General features: G+C 33.4%; 1 protein-coding gene and 1 long non-coding RNA gene across 3 annotated transcripts in view; one reads left to right on the top strand and one right to left on the bottom strand.

Annotated features, from left to right (window-relative positions):
* Window positions 1-15,664, top strand: part of csmd3a (CUB and Sushi multiple domains 3a) — a 331,891-nt gene that overhangs the window by 96,766 nt on the left and 219,461 nt on the right. For both annotated transcript variants that reach the window (XM_079894353.1, XM_079894352.1), the window contains exons 11-13: window positions 4,396-4,499; window positions 8,587-8,699; window positions 8,772-8,954. In XM_079894353.1, the coding sequence (XP_079750479.1) occupies window positions 4,396-4,499; window positions 8,587-8,699; window positions 8,772-8,954 (400 nt within the window). The remainder of the gene's footprint in view (window positions 1-4,395; window positions 4,500-8,586; window positions 8,700-8,771; window positions 8,955-15,664) is intronic.
* Window positions 1-15,664, bottom strand: part of LOC307172237 — a 185,452-nt gene that overhangs the window by 167,531 nt on the left and 2,257 nt on the right. The gene's annotated exons all lie outside the window — the stretch shown is intronic.

Genomic DNA, 15,664 nt, shown 5'->3' with positions numbered 1-15,664 from the left:
GATAAGTGTGTAGAGTTTTGAAAACGGTGTTCAAGCAATGAAAAACGAACGAGTTTGGTCCACATGAACTGCTGCTGTGCAGACTGGAGTTAGAGTTTTGCACATGTGACTCCAGTTGTGCTCACTGTCGTTTAGCAATCGAAAAAAACTGTAATTCACCAAATTGTATAAAATGTAAAGCTCCACTAAATCCATTGAATGATCCCATGGGAAGTGTCTCTCTCCTGACGTTCCTTTATGATTCCATATACAACCTTTCCTTCTATTTAAAACCAATGTCAGTTTTCCAAACGGATGTCCATCATTATAATGTCTTTATTTGCGTGTGATAGTTCGAGATGCGAGAGGTTCCCGTGACGCGTCAATATCCCACATTACGACTTTAATTGTTTTCCTGACTCATGTTCTGCCACACTTGTTAAACCTCGTCAATGAAGGCTTTCTTAAACATGAAGATTCTTAAACATCTTATTTATAATAGCTATGCAATTTACAGCAGGTTTTGTAAAACAACAGATTTTCTTTCCATGAGCTCCTCAGATATTTGCTAGTTGCTAATGGCCTGGCATGAAATGGGTGTAAAAAACAAAAACAAAAGTAAAACATCTAAAACGTACACCTTAGGTGTACGTTTTAGATGTTTTACTTTTTTTTTTTTTACACCCATTTCATGCCAGGCCATTAGCAACTAGCAAATATCTGATTGGTGTCTTCAATTGCTGCTAAATCTGAGCTTTCCTCTGCTGAGAAATGCAAATGAGCCCTAACACACATAACATTATTACCTCATTTATCTTCGCCCGATGGAATTGCAAAGTTCAAGTTTTATTGCGCTTTCCGCAGACCCATTATTAGAGACCCATGGGCAGCTCATTGGCATTATTATTGTGTTAACACATTAAATGAAGTTAATATATGAACTTAAAGGGGCAAAGCTGGACTTTCTTATGCTAGCCTGATCGTTTTTATTAGTATAACACTAATAATATCAGTGTTGAACCAGAGGCTTTGTTCTGCACAGATGGACCTATATTATTTTTATATTAATCATTTTCACACAATAAAGTAAATTACCATTCAGACGTTTGGGGTAAGGAAGATTTTATTAGTTACATTTTTTTTTAAAGAAATTAATACTTTTATTTTTCAATGATACATTAGATTGATCAAAGGCCAGAGAAAAGAAACATTTACAATGTTCGGAAAGATTTCCATTTCCAATAAATGCTGCTCTTTTGAACTTTCTGTTCATCAAATTATCCTGTAAAATAAAATGTATCACGGTTTCCACAAAAATATTTAGTGGTTTTCAACACTGATAATAATCATAAATGTTTCTTGAGCATCAAATCCTCATATTAGAGTGATTTCTGAAGGATCATGTGACACTGAAGACTGGAGTAATGATGCTGAACATTCAGCTTTGATCACAGGAATAAATTACACTTTACTATATATTCACATAGAAAACAGATATTTTAAACTGTAATAATATTTCTCAATTTTGACTGTATTTTTACTGTATTTTTGATCAAATAAATGCAGCCTTGGTGAGCAGAAGAGACTTCTAAGATTTTTTAAATCTTATCAACTCTAAACTTTTAAATATTGTGCATATTATAATGATTTGTTGATGTAAATATTTGTTTAGAATATTTGTTTCTAAGTAACTAGTAAAATAACGCATTACTTTTGAATTTACACTTACTTTTTCAAATGATTCAGTATTCCTTAAAATGAATTAAAACGCAAAAGTAATGTAGCGCATTACTTTCCATAAAAAGTAACTAAGTAATGCAATTAGACACCTTTATAGGGAGTATCGCAATATTAAAATGCATTAAAGTAACTTTTCCCAAAAAGTTTCCCAATTATTATTACTGTTTTAAGAAACATTTTAAAAAGTAGCAGAACTAAATGAAAACTCATGGTAAAAAGCGAGTTATGTAATCAGATTACTTTTTCCAAGTAACTAGTAAAGTAACGCATTACTTTCCATAAAGAGTAGTAGCAATTAGTTGCTTTTATAGGGAGTATCGCAATATTATAACCTATTAAAGTAACTTTTCCCATGCAACAGTGGAGAAAAGTTCCCCAGTTATTAATGTGACCTTCATTTAACAAGTTGAAACCTGTTAGCGTTAATAAAGCCCAGAACTGAAGAATCCCTCATGTGTGTGGTAAGCGTGGCAGAAGGACAGTCCTGATGGCGTCTGACTGAATGTGAGCAGCTCCACACACACACACACACACACACACACACACGCACCGGGGGGTGATTATGCAAACCGGCGATGTTAATGTACAAGTGAGCGTCTGATAACACAGAGCAAGCGGAGCACGTCGCTCCACTGTTTACTCGCGAGTTTGAGCCGCTGATTGAAAGCACTCTCGGAAATTTGTTTTACCCTCAGCGTTCACGGGATGTGCGGATGATTTGCTGGAAAATTGATGCATTGTCCCCGCTGAATATTTCAGTTATAACGCAAGAGTGTATGCAAAAATATACAGGCGACATATGCTGTGGCCAAGTGCCGAGCTCAAGAATATCATATTTATTGAGAACAGTGTGTATCATTTATATTTAATGATGTTTCTAGCGTTGAGAAGCTTTATTAAATTAAATATCCTTAATTAAAGGGACGCATTCTCATTGTGTGTAACAGAAAGCATATGGAGAAATCCCACCAGTCACTGGATCCAGTGGCGCTCCATTACAAACAGTTCTACCAGTTTTTTTTTTCTTTTTTTTTCAAAGAGTTTATATATATATATATATATATATATATATATATATATATATATATATAATATGTAGTATATGTGTATATATATATATATATATATATATAATATGTAGTATATATGTGTGTGTGTATATATATATATAATATGTATATGTATATATCATATATAGCCTATATGAATGAACATTTTTTTCATTTATATACAGTGCTATGCATAAGTTTAGACACCCATGCTAAAGTTGACTAAAAAGAGGAATAAAAAATCATCTTTTGGAAATTAAACTTAATGCCTTAATTAAAAAAATTAGGAAAAATCCACCCTTTAAGGACACCAATTTTCTTTGTGAATGAATAATGTATCGTAAATAAATAAATGTTCTTCCTTAAAATACAGGGTGCATAAGTTTGGACACCCCTATGTTAAATTCCCATAGAGGCAGGCAGATTTTTATTTGTAAGTTTTTTTGTAAAAAATTTTTTTAGGATACTCTGCATCCTGATAAAGGAACTTGGTCTTTGGAATTAAAATAGCCCAACATCATCACATAGCCTTCACCATACCTAGAGATTGGCATGGAGTACTTTCCATAAGATCATCTCTCAATGCAAATCAAACCAGCTATTAGGCTAACTGAAATAAAACCATGCCAATCTCTAGGTATGGTGAAGGCTATGTGATGATGTGGGGCTATTTTAATTCCAAAGGCTGAGGGAACTTTATCAGGATGCATAGTATCCTGGATCCATGAAGTAACTGGCCTTTAAAAATAAAAATCTGCCTGCCTCTATGGGAATTTAACATAGGGGTGTCCAGACTTATGCACCCTGTATTTTAAGGACGAACATTTATTTAATTGGTGTCCTTAAAGGTTGGATTTTTCCTCATTTTTTAAATTAAGGCATTAAGTTCAATTTCCAAAAGATGATTTTTTATTCCTCTTTTTAGTCAACTTTAGCATGGGTGTCTAAACTTATGCATAGCACTGTGTATATATATATATATATATATATATATATATATATATATATATATATATATATATATATATATATATATATATATATATATATATATATATATATTCTTTTTTTTATTTTTTATTTATGTACATATAAATGTGTATACTTTTTTATCTTCTCTTTCTTCTTTTTTTCATCCTCTCTCAACAACCTCATCATCTCATAATTTCCTTTTCTTCCTTTACATATACACTAAAAAAAATTATGGTAAGTGGTTGCACACAATTGATTTTAGCTACATTTAAACAAATGCATTAAGTTGAACTTAAACAATTTTAGTAAAAAATTATCACTTACCATAAAAAAAATATTAAATTCAACTAATCATTTTTTTCAGTGTATTTATATTGTTTAATTACTGTAAATACTTAATATTTATAAATGTATAATGAGCATTGTTCTACATAAATATTAGGAAACTTATAATAGGGATATACACATACTCAACACAGTTTTACACACACTTCTCATTATTACACGTACAGTACATCCTACTTTCTGTTTTATGTGTTTTGTATTGATGGTGTCGTCTAACTGTTTGTTTGTCTTATGTTCTGCTTTAATACATTTAAAAAATAAATAAATAAAGAGTTCTACTACTAATTGAGTGGTTTTCTTCCCATCGCAGGTTATTCAAATCAATTTCGAAGAGTTCGACTTGGAGCTGGGATACGACACGCTGACTGTCGGAGACGGTGGAGAGGTCGGCGACTCCAAAACAATCATACAAGTGTAAGATCCAGTGCTATACTTCAGCTGTGTGTTATGATGAGTGTTTTGTGCACTGCAAACTCTTGCTAAACGTTCTTAAATCAAGATACATTTACTGGAGAATCACTGAAGTCTTTGTTCACTGAAAAATGCATCAAAATGAAGCGAGTTTGTGAACAAATATCTGTTAATTAAAAGTTGATTCAAAGAATTAAAGTTGATTCAAAGCGAAAACATGTTTATTTTTCATTTTTATTTTTGTTTTAAGCACAAACTCAGTTAATTTTTATGCATTTTTCAGTAAACAAGACTTTATATCTTGTGAATTTTTGCTTCTCCAGTAAATGCATCTTGATTTAAGAATGTTTAGATGTTTGTAATGGAAAACGAGACAGAAATACCAAGGAAGAAATTCACATTTTGCAGTGGATTGCTTGGCAAAAACATCATTATCTAAATTAGCTTTTTTATCTTGTTTTTCAGTTAAAATATCCAAGCATCCTTAAATCAAGATGTATTTACTTGAGAAACATGACATGTTTAAAATATGTGAAGACTATTAAGATATACGAAATTAAGGCCTTGAAGTTAATGTGTATTTGAAGAGTTCAGATGCAAAAGCCTCTAAGTGCCATCTGAAATTTTCTTCTAGAATGATCATTTTTATCAAGCTCGTATATTTAAATTCAGTAATTTCACTTAAATGGCAATGAAGATTACCTATTAATTGTCATTTAAGTGAAATTACTGAACTTAGAGGCTTTTGCATATGAACTCTTCATATATTTATATGTATGTATATACATGTGTACAATGTGTGTGTGTGTATATATATGTCTCTGTGTGTGTGTGTGTGTGTGTGTGTGTCTGTGTGTCTCTGTGTGTCTCTGTGTGTGTCTGTGTGTCTCTGTGTGTCTCTGTGTGCGTCTGTGTGTGTGTGTGTGTGTGTGTGTGTGTGTGTGTGTGTGTGTGTGTGTGTCTGTGTCTGTGTGTGTGTGTCTCTCTGTGTGTGTGTGTGTGTGTGTGTGTGTGTGTGTGTGTGTGTGTGTGTGTGTGTGTGTGTGTGTGTGTGTGTGTGTGTGTGTGTGTCTGTGTGTGTGTGTGTGTGTGTGTGTGTGTGTGTGTGCGTGCGTGCGTGCGTGTGTGTGTGTGTGTCTGTGTGTCTGTCTGTGTGTGTGTGTGTGTGTGTATTCCCTATTAGCAAGTTTCATTAAATCCATGCTTGAAAACAAGAATTATTTGCCAATGGAGTAAGAAAAATAAACTTAATTCAAGGCCTTAATATCTTATGCAATCTTGTTTTTCAAGTAAAGTTATCTTCCTTTAAGGATTTTTGGATATTTTAAATGGAAAACAAGTCAAAATGTTTTTTCTAGTGTTGAGTAATTCGCGTTGACCGTTGACTTGCAGCTAGAATATAAATTTTTTGTCACTCTATTTCCCACTTGGTTTTCTTGCACCAACAAGTCATAAAGTAGTTTTGCATGACCATTTACCATGCATAAGCGTTATTAAAATATATATATAAAAAATTAATTCATATCAGACACCCCACACATGATATTTGTGAATAAATTCATTTTATTTCAGACAGACGAGGGAAATGAAATGCTGAGTTAGACATGTCGTGATATGCCACACGTGTCTGGACATGTATGCATACTATTTGAATGATTTCATTTTTGAATAAACCCTGATCCCCCTTTAAAACGTCCAACTTTAATAGACTCTACGAGTGTTTTATCTTGCATTTGGTTCAGCTTTGCAGAATTTATCCGTTTCAACAGCTTGAAAGCCACAAAACCGTAAAAAGCACACAGGCTCAAATCCTCCGGCTATATTTCCCTCCTCACAAGCCAGTTTTCCGTCCAGCTCTTCTCCCAGTCGTGCGCATGTCTCCGGGTGTCTTTGGTGACGGTCTACGCTGCTTTCTGGCGCATTTGCCTGGCGCTTCGCCAGCTGGGATCCATTGAGCGTTCCTCAAGGACAAAAGCCTGCGCCGGAGCACTAACACACACTGTAAGGCTCAATTAAGGCCTTTCTTAGGGTTTATGCCGGTCAAATGGGTTTGCTACTTTTATGATTATGCCTTATCAAAGACTTTAGATATACAAAGTGATATACACAAAGTGCACTCATATTACTATGAATGGGAGAAAGTGCAATGTGCAATATGGAGGAATAACCTCCTTTCCCATTTAAAGCGACAGGAACTGAAACGGCGCTTCAAAGATGGCCGCCGAGTCTTGACTTAAAGGGACTTTGGCTTTTATTTTTAAAAGAACTATACAATTACACATAGAAAATAGCTGTTTTACATTGCAATAATATTTCACTATTTTTTACTGTATTTTTGATCAAATAAATGCAGCTTTGGTGACTTTTTTCAAAAACATTTTAAAAATCTTAACTTTTGAATATTGTGCATATTGCAATGGTTTGTTTTTTTAATTATTTGTTTAACTCAGTATTACTGTTATTATTTTAAGAAACATTTAATTAAAGTAGTATGTAACATATTAATTGAAAACATTGTTTTATTATTAAAAGTATTTGTCACCAATGATTTAAATATCTTTTTTTTTTTTTTTTTTTTTTTGCTGGTGCTACAAACAATTACAGACACTTAAGATGTTGAACATTAATTTCATGAATTTGAAGCACAAACTCAATCATAAAAAGTGATTTTTTTTCCTGAAGTATAAAACATAATACCGACTCCAAACGTTTGAACTGTAGTGCACTTTGGACTACCAAATAAATAACATTGTGTATGAATACAGTAATCATTCAGTATTAGTATTGCCTTCTGACAGCATCACAGTAGTGTTATAGTTGGGTATCGTTTGAATTTTATCGATTCCGATTCTGATTCCGATTCTGCTTATTGATTCCTAATTTCGAATCCAATAAGATAAAAAAAAAACTTAGATATCATTCACATTTAGTCTTATTGCAAAACATTTAATTGTATCTGAATATCATGAACAAAAATCAACAGGTTAAAGAACACTTACACAAGAAACGTTTGCCTGTGGTTCAAAAATACCATTGAAAAACAACAAGCCAAACTAATATAAGCTTCAAGCATTATTAAAGACAAGTAAACACTCAGTTATTAAAGAAGAACAAATAAAAAATTAGCAATCGCAACAAATACATGTAGATACAACTGAACAAAGATGCGATTGAAATAAACGGTATTAAGATTTTCAGGTATTCAGGTACAGAAACTGAAATCAAATGTAAAATAACACTTTATGGGCCCTATTTTAACGATCTGAAACGCAAGTATCAAACGCGAAACGCAAGTATCTTTGTGGGCGGGTCTCGGGCGCTGTTGCTATTATACCGGCGGGATAAATGACTCTTGTGCCCGACGCAAATCTAAAATGTGTTGGTCTGAAGTAGCTTCATTACTCATAGGTGTGGTTTGGGCGTAACGTGAAATTGATTATGGCCAAGCATGCGCCCTTAAAATAGCATCTGAATAGCATCTGAACGCGCCACTGACTTTAGACGAGGTTTCTCCTGGTCAGTGGAGGAATTGTTTTCTGAAACTGCAAAATAGCACCAGGGAACGTTTGCGCCGGAACACGCCTCCTCTTTTCCCTGAACCGCCCCCGGGAGCGCAAGTTCATTCCCTAATTTACCGACGTGCGTCTGTGGAGGGAAGAGTCCGCTGTGCGTAATAGGAATGAAACATGCGTCGCTGTACAAAGTCAATTGCGCTGGGTGCGAGATAGGGCCCTATAAATAAAATATTCGTTACAAATATAGTTACAAAAGTTATTCATTCAAGAATGAGTGAATTTTCTCCTTAGAGAAAATTATATTAATTTAATAATTTTCTCCTATAGAGACGGCAGCAGGAATATTAGGCTGCTGTCACTTTAAGAGCTGCACGGATCCAATATACTGATACACGTGTTTTCGATTTGTCTCGCTCTTGAATGGTTTTAAGTCATATTGAAATGCTCACAAAGGAATCGATAAGAGGAATCGAAATTTTTATTTTAGAACAAGTATCCGATTCCTGACCTCAAGTATTCGATTCCAGAATTGGAATCGTTTTATGATTCCCGACTCTGTTATTCTGCACTGGCAGGTTAACTGGCAGCTTCGTCCCGGACCTCATCGTCAGCATGACCCATCAGATGTGGCTTCATCTGCAGTCGGATGAAAGCGTGGGCTCTATCGGCTTTAAGATCAACTATAAAGGTGAGTCTGTTCTCTCATAAATCACTCCGCTGCATCAGAAGCTTCACTGCGGTTTCTCTCGCCTCCCGACAGAAATCGACAAGGAAAGTTGCGGGGATCCCGGGATCCCTCTGTACGGACTCCGCGAGGGCGCCGGCTTCTCCAACGGGGACGTTCTGCGCTTCGAGTGCCAGTTCGGGTTCGAGCTCATCGGAGAACGGATGATTTCCTGTCAGAATAACAATCAGTGGTCTGCAAACATCCCTATCTGTATATGTGAGTCTCTATACCATTATTATCTATAGCACAATGCTAATTCATGATAGCAATGTGATAAATCATGTTAACAACATGCTAAAACATGCTAGCAACATGTTAAAACATGCTACCATGATGCTAAATCATGCTAGCAAAATGCTAATTCATGTTAGAAACATGTTAATTCATGCTAACAAAATGTTAAAACATGTTAACAACATGCTAATTCATGTTAACATCAGAATAACAATCAGTGGTCTGCAAACATCCCTATCTGCATATGTGAGTCTCTATATCATTATTATCTATAACACAATGCTAATTCATGATAGCAATGTGATAAATCATGTTAACAACATGCTAAAACATGCTAGCAACATGTTAAAACATGCTACCATGATGCTAAATCATGCTAGCAAAATGCTAATTCATGTTAGAAACATGTTAATTCATGCTAACAAAATGTTAAAACATGTTAACAACATGCTAATTCATGTTAACATCAGAATAACAATCAGTGGTCTGCAAACATCCCTATATGTGAGTCTCTATATCATTATTATCTATAGCACAATGCTAATTCATGATAGCAATGTGATAAATCATGTTAACAACATGCTAAAACATGCTAGCAACATGTTAAAACATGCTACCATGATGCTAAATCATGCTAGCAAAATGCTAATTCATGTTAGAAACATGTTAATTCATGCTAACAAAATGTTAAAACATGTTAACAACATGCTAATTCATGTTAACATCAGAATAACAATCAGTGGTCTGCAAACATCCCTTTCTGTATATGTGAGTCTCTACATCATTATTATCTATAGCACAATGCTAATTCGTGATAGCAATGTGATAAGTCATGTTAACAACATGCTAAAACATGCTAGCAACATGTTAAAACATGCTACCATGATGCTAAATCATGCTAGCAAAATGCTAATTCATGTTAGAAACATGTTAATTCATGCTAACAAAATGTTAAAACATGTTAACAACATGCTAATTCATGTTAACATCAGAATAACAATCAGTGGTCTGCAAACATCGCTTTCTGTATATGTGAGTCTCTACATCATTATTATCTATAGCAAAATGATAATTAATGATAATAATGTGATAAATCATGTTAACAACATGCTAAAACATGCTACCATAATGCTAAATCATGTTAGCAAAATGCTAATTCATGTTAGAAACATGCTAATTAATGTTAACAAAATGCTAAAACATGTTAACAACATGCTAATTCATGTTAACATCAGAATAACAATCAGTGGTCTGCAAACATCCCTTTCTGTATATGTGAGTCTCTACATCATTATTATCTATAGCAAAATGATAATTAATGATAACAATGTGATAAATCATGTTAACAACATGCTAAAACATGCTACCATAATGCTAAATCATGTTAGCAAAATGCTAATTCATGTTAGAAACATGCTAATTAATGTTAACAAAATGCTAAAACATGTTAACAACATGCTAATTCATGTTAACATCAGAATAACAATCAGTGGTCTGCAAACATCCCTTTCTGTATATGTGAGTCTCTACATCATTATTATCTATAGCAAAATGATAATTAATGATAACAATGTGATAAATCATGTTAACAACATGCTAAAACATGCTACCATAATGCTAAATCATGTTAGCAAAATGCTAATTCATGTTAGAAACATGCTAATTAATGTTAACAAAATGCTAAAACATGTTAACAACATGCTAATTCATGTTAACATCAGAATAACAATCAGTGGTCTGCAAACATCCCTTTCTGTATATGTGAGTCTCTACATCATTATTATCTATAGCAAAATGATAATTAATGATAACAATGTGATAAATCATGTTAACAACATGCTAAAACATGCTACCATAATGCTAAATCATGTTAGCAAAATGCTAATTCATGTTAGAAACATGCTAATTAATGTTAACAAAATGCTAAAACATGTTAACAACATGCTAATTCATGTTAACATCAGAATAACAATCAGTGGTCTGCAAACATCCCTTTCTGTATATGTGAGTCTCTACATCATTATTATCTATAGCACAATGCTAATTCATGTTAGCAATGTGATAAATCATGTTAACAACATGATTAAACATGTTAGCAGCATGTTAAAACATGCTACCATAATGCTAAATCATGCTAGCAAAATGCTAATTAATGTTAGAATTAATGTTAACAAAATGCTAAAACATGTTAACAACATGTTAATTCATGTTAACATCAGAATAACAATCAGTCTGCAAACATCCCTATCTGTATATGAGTCTCTACATCATCATTATATATAGCAAAATGCTAATTCATGATAGCAGTGTGATAAATCATGTTAACAACATGCTTAAACATGTTAGCAACATGTTAAAACATGCTACCATAATGTTAAATCATGCTAGCAAAATGCTAATTCATGTTAGAAACATGTTAATCAGTCTGCAAACATTCCTATCTGTATATGTGAGTCTCTACATCATTATTATCTATAGCAAAATGCTAATTCATGTTAAAAACATGCTTAGCCTATTCATGCTAACAAAATGTTAAAACATGTTAACAACATGCAAATTCATGTTAACATCAGAATAACAATCAGTGGTCTGGAAACATCCCTATCTGTATATGTGAGTCTCTATATCGTTATGCACGTTCCTCCAAGCCTCAGTGTTTTTTTAATCTTCTCTGGAATGCAATATTAGATTATTAACAAAGCATCTGAGTTAACAACATGCTATGTGCTAAAACCTGTTAATTCATGCTAGCAATGTGTTAAAACATGTTAGCAAAGTGTTTATTCATGCATGTGATAAATGATGTTATCAAAATGCTAAAACATGCTAGCAACATGTTAAAACATGCTACCAAAATGCTAAATCAAGTTAGCAAAATACTTTATCGTGTCAGCAAAAAAATGCTCATTCATGTTACTAACATGCTGAAACATGTTGAAACATGCTAGAAACATGCTAATCAATGTTAACAAAATGTTAAAACATGTTAACAACATGCTAATTCATGATTCAGAATAACAATCAGTGGTCTGCAAACATCCCTATCTGTATATGTGAGTCTGCATCATTATGCACGTTCCTAAAGCATCTGAACATTTTTATGTTGGTTTGACAAAGACTATTTAAGCTGCTTCTTCTGAGACTAAATTTAAACATGATCTCCTCTTAGAGCTTTAAAGCTCCAACCGCCAAACTCATCGCACTTATGATTTACATTAAACGGACGATCAAAACTATGAAAATTGCCTTAGACTTTCATTGAGGGGCTTAAAACTTTAATACGATAACTCGCTTCACCTACTATGTATCTATCACTAACAATACCTAGCAACTAGCTTAGAACATGCTAGCAACCTGCTATTTCATGATAGCAATGTGATAAATCATGTTAGCAATATGTTAAAACATGCTAGCAACATGCTAATCCATGTTGGCAATGTGTTCAAACATGCTAATTCATGCTGGAAACATGCTAACAACATGTTAAAACTAGGGCTGTCAAAAGATTAATCGCGATTAATCACATCCAAAATAAAAGTTTGTTTTTAATAATATATGTGTGTGCTCTGTATAATTAAATTTGTATATATAAATACACACACATGCATGTATATATTTAAGAAAAATGTGTTATTTATATATATAAAAAAAAAATATTTATATATAATATAAACTATATAAATATATATACAGTATATGTATGCAAATATTTCTTAAATATATACATGCATGTGTGTGTATTTATATATACAAAATAATTATACACAGTACACACACATATATTATGTAAACACAAACTTTTATTTTGGATGCGATTAATCACGATTAATCTTTTGACAGCCCTAGTTAAAACATGTTAATTTAAGTCAACATGATAACTCATGTTAACAATGTGTTAAAACCTGCTAATTCATGCTAGCAACGTGTTAAAACATGTTAGCAATCAGGTTAACAATGTGAAGAAACATGCTAGCTACATGCTAGTTCATCTTAACAACATGCTAATGATGCTATTAACATCTTAATCCATGTTGGCAATGTGCTCAAACATGCTAATTCATGCTAGTAGCGTGTGTTAAATCACGTTTGCAATGTGATAAAACATTCGAGCAACATGTTAAATCATAACAACATCCTAATTCACGCAATCAACGTTATATAACATTCTAGCAACATGTTAATAAACCAACAATGTGCCAAAAGTTTAATAGTGACGTGCTAATTAATGCTAGCACTGTGTTATTTAATGTTAGCTACTTGTTAAATTTACAGGGTTCTCAAGTCTCACGCATTGGCCGTGAGACACACGCAATTCAACCAGTTCACACGCTCACACGCCACACCGTGTATTTCTCACGCTGAAAAGGCAATGCCAACCAAGTTGTCCTACAAGCTTTATATATAACGTTGTATATGAGGCGCGGGCACACAAAGTGAAGTTTCCTGCCGCCAGCACGTATCTCGGCCAGATTGCGTTCGTTAATAGGCAACATAGATGCGCGAACACACGGAAGTTGACGGAACATTCTCGGCCACCGTACGTTCGTTACTAGGTAACCAACAACATCGCGCGAACACACGTCGTGATAATGGAGAAGGTAACTTAAGTTGGAAGAAAGCTCGTCTAACAGTGCTAGAACATTTAATATATAGCCCATCGTATACATTATTATTGATGCAGTCAAAAACTCTACAACTACTTTGCAACCAGGCCAGAAGCTTTGGCTCAGTTTGGCTAGCTTACGTTATCTGAAACTAAGGGAAATGTTAGTGGGTATGGGAAGGAATGAAGATGTATTTCTTCATTTTATTTTAAATAAATTTAAATGTATTTATTTTATTTTAAATTATATTATATATTATACTGTATTAATAGTATTTCTAGTTACATTAAGGCTACATACGTATTAAAGCAGAGTGCTCTGGGTAATATTTTATATCCTGTCAAAACATAACGTTACATTAATCATTGCCATTGCATTTGTATTTTTCAAACACTTGCAACACAAAACACATTTCATAAGCTGGAGTGTGTACTCTTGTGTACACACACACACACACACAAACACACACACACACACACACACATACCTTAATAATACTCTGTCATTTGTTCTCAATGTCCCACCACACAATAAATCATTATACCATTTCGACTAGACACATTCAAAATGCAAAAATATTTGTTTTTCCAAACTGTTTGGAGCAATTTGTTATATTTTTGTAATTTTTGTAACTTAATTGTAATTTTGAAATAACATTAAAGAGTATATTTGATGTGATTAATTGCTCTGTCATTTATCAGATTTACCAATTGTTATAATTTCAATTTGTGCTGGTTAATTATGAACAATGGGTAAAATTGGGGGGCGGGGACAGGTGGGGGCGGGGCTCCATTAGGGCTCCTCCCCCAACCGCATGTGATCTCACTCCAAGATTTTGATCAAACTTGAGAACCCTGGTTAAATCATGCTAGTAACATGCTAATTCATGTTAGCAACATGCTAAAATATATTAGTAACTTTTTTTTTTACTTTCTCTGATTAAAACTTTTTCAAAGTTATTTTAAACTTTCAGACCTGGCTTTGTCAAGCCAACATCAAAGTTTGTCATCAAATGATACTCTTCTAGTGTCTCTTGTCATTGCAGTGAATGTAAGGCATGATTTATACTGTCAAGCTCCCGAAAAGTACAATAAAAGTACTTCCAAGTCTTCTGAAGTCACATTCGAGCTGATGAAAATGATGTATATCAAAGGTGTCAGAAAAACGAGCCATATTAGCAGGTATTATAGTTAACTAACACTAAAACCATTAAAATAAAACCCAGAAACTTCAGAAGTCGTAATGATGATGTGATCTGTGTTATTTAGTTGGAGTAAATTGAGCAATTTCATTTTTCTTTCTCTCAGACTAGAAGCTTTTTAAGTGCTAATGCAACAAAACGAAGAGCAAAGAATGCACATTAAGTGCATAATCGATGCTTTATGGCTTTCATCATTAGCATGCTGCCACAGAGAATGATGGGAAATGTTGCTTCTTCACACAAGCCTGTTGCTTCATTAACTGTGTGAGTAGTGAGTAGTATTTGCTGGCCAGTTTGATCACTATTCTTCATTAACGATTTCCATAAAACTAAATTATGCGGTTAACACCCACAATTAAAACTTAATTATGATCAAAACCATTTGGACGGTGACAGAATCTGTTTTTAATATCATGTTTTGGACACTATGATGAATACCATGTTTGTCAATATCAAGTAATACCATGATGAATTATTTTTTATGTTTTTGAAGTCTCTTCTGCTCACCAAGACTGCACTTATTTGAGCAAAAATACAGTAAAAATACAGTAAAAATTGCTAAATATTATTACAATGTAAAATAATGGCTTCCTATGTGAATATATACTATAGCGTAATTTATATCTGTGATCAAAGCTGCATTTTCAGCATCATTACTCCAGTCTTCAGTGTCACATGATCCTTCAGAAATCACTCTAATATGAGGATTTGATGCTCGAGAAACGGTTATGATTATTATCAATGCTGAAAACAGCTTAATATTTTTGTAGAAACTGTCATACATTTTATTATACAGGATTCTTTGATGAATAGAAAGTTCAAAATACAGAATTTATTTGAAATGGGATCCTTGCTGAAAATAATATATATATGATCATTCTGACAAG

Source organism: Squalius cephalus, assembly GCF_949319135.1.
Source record: "Squalius cephalus genome assembly, chromosome: 15".
In the NCBI taxonomy this organism is placed as follows: Eukaryota; Metazoa; Chordata; class Actinopteri; order Cypriniformes; family Leuciscidae; genus Squalius; species Squalius cephalus.
The sequence above is the reverse complement of the archived record's forward strand: the minus strand, read 5'-3'. Positions and strand labels throughout refer to the sequence as shown.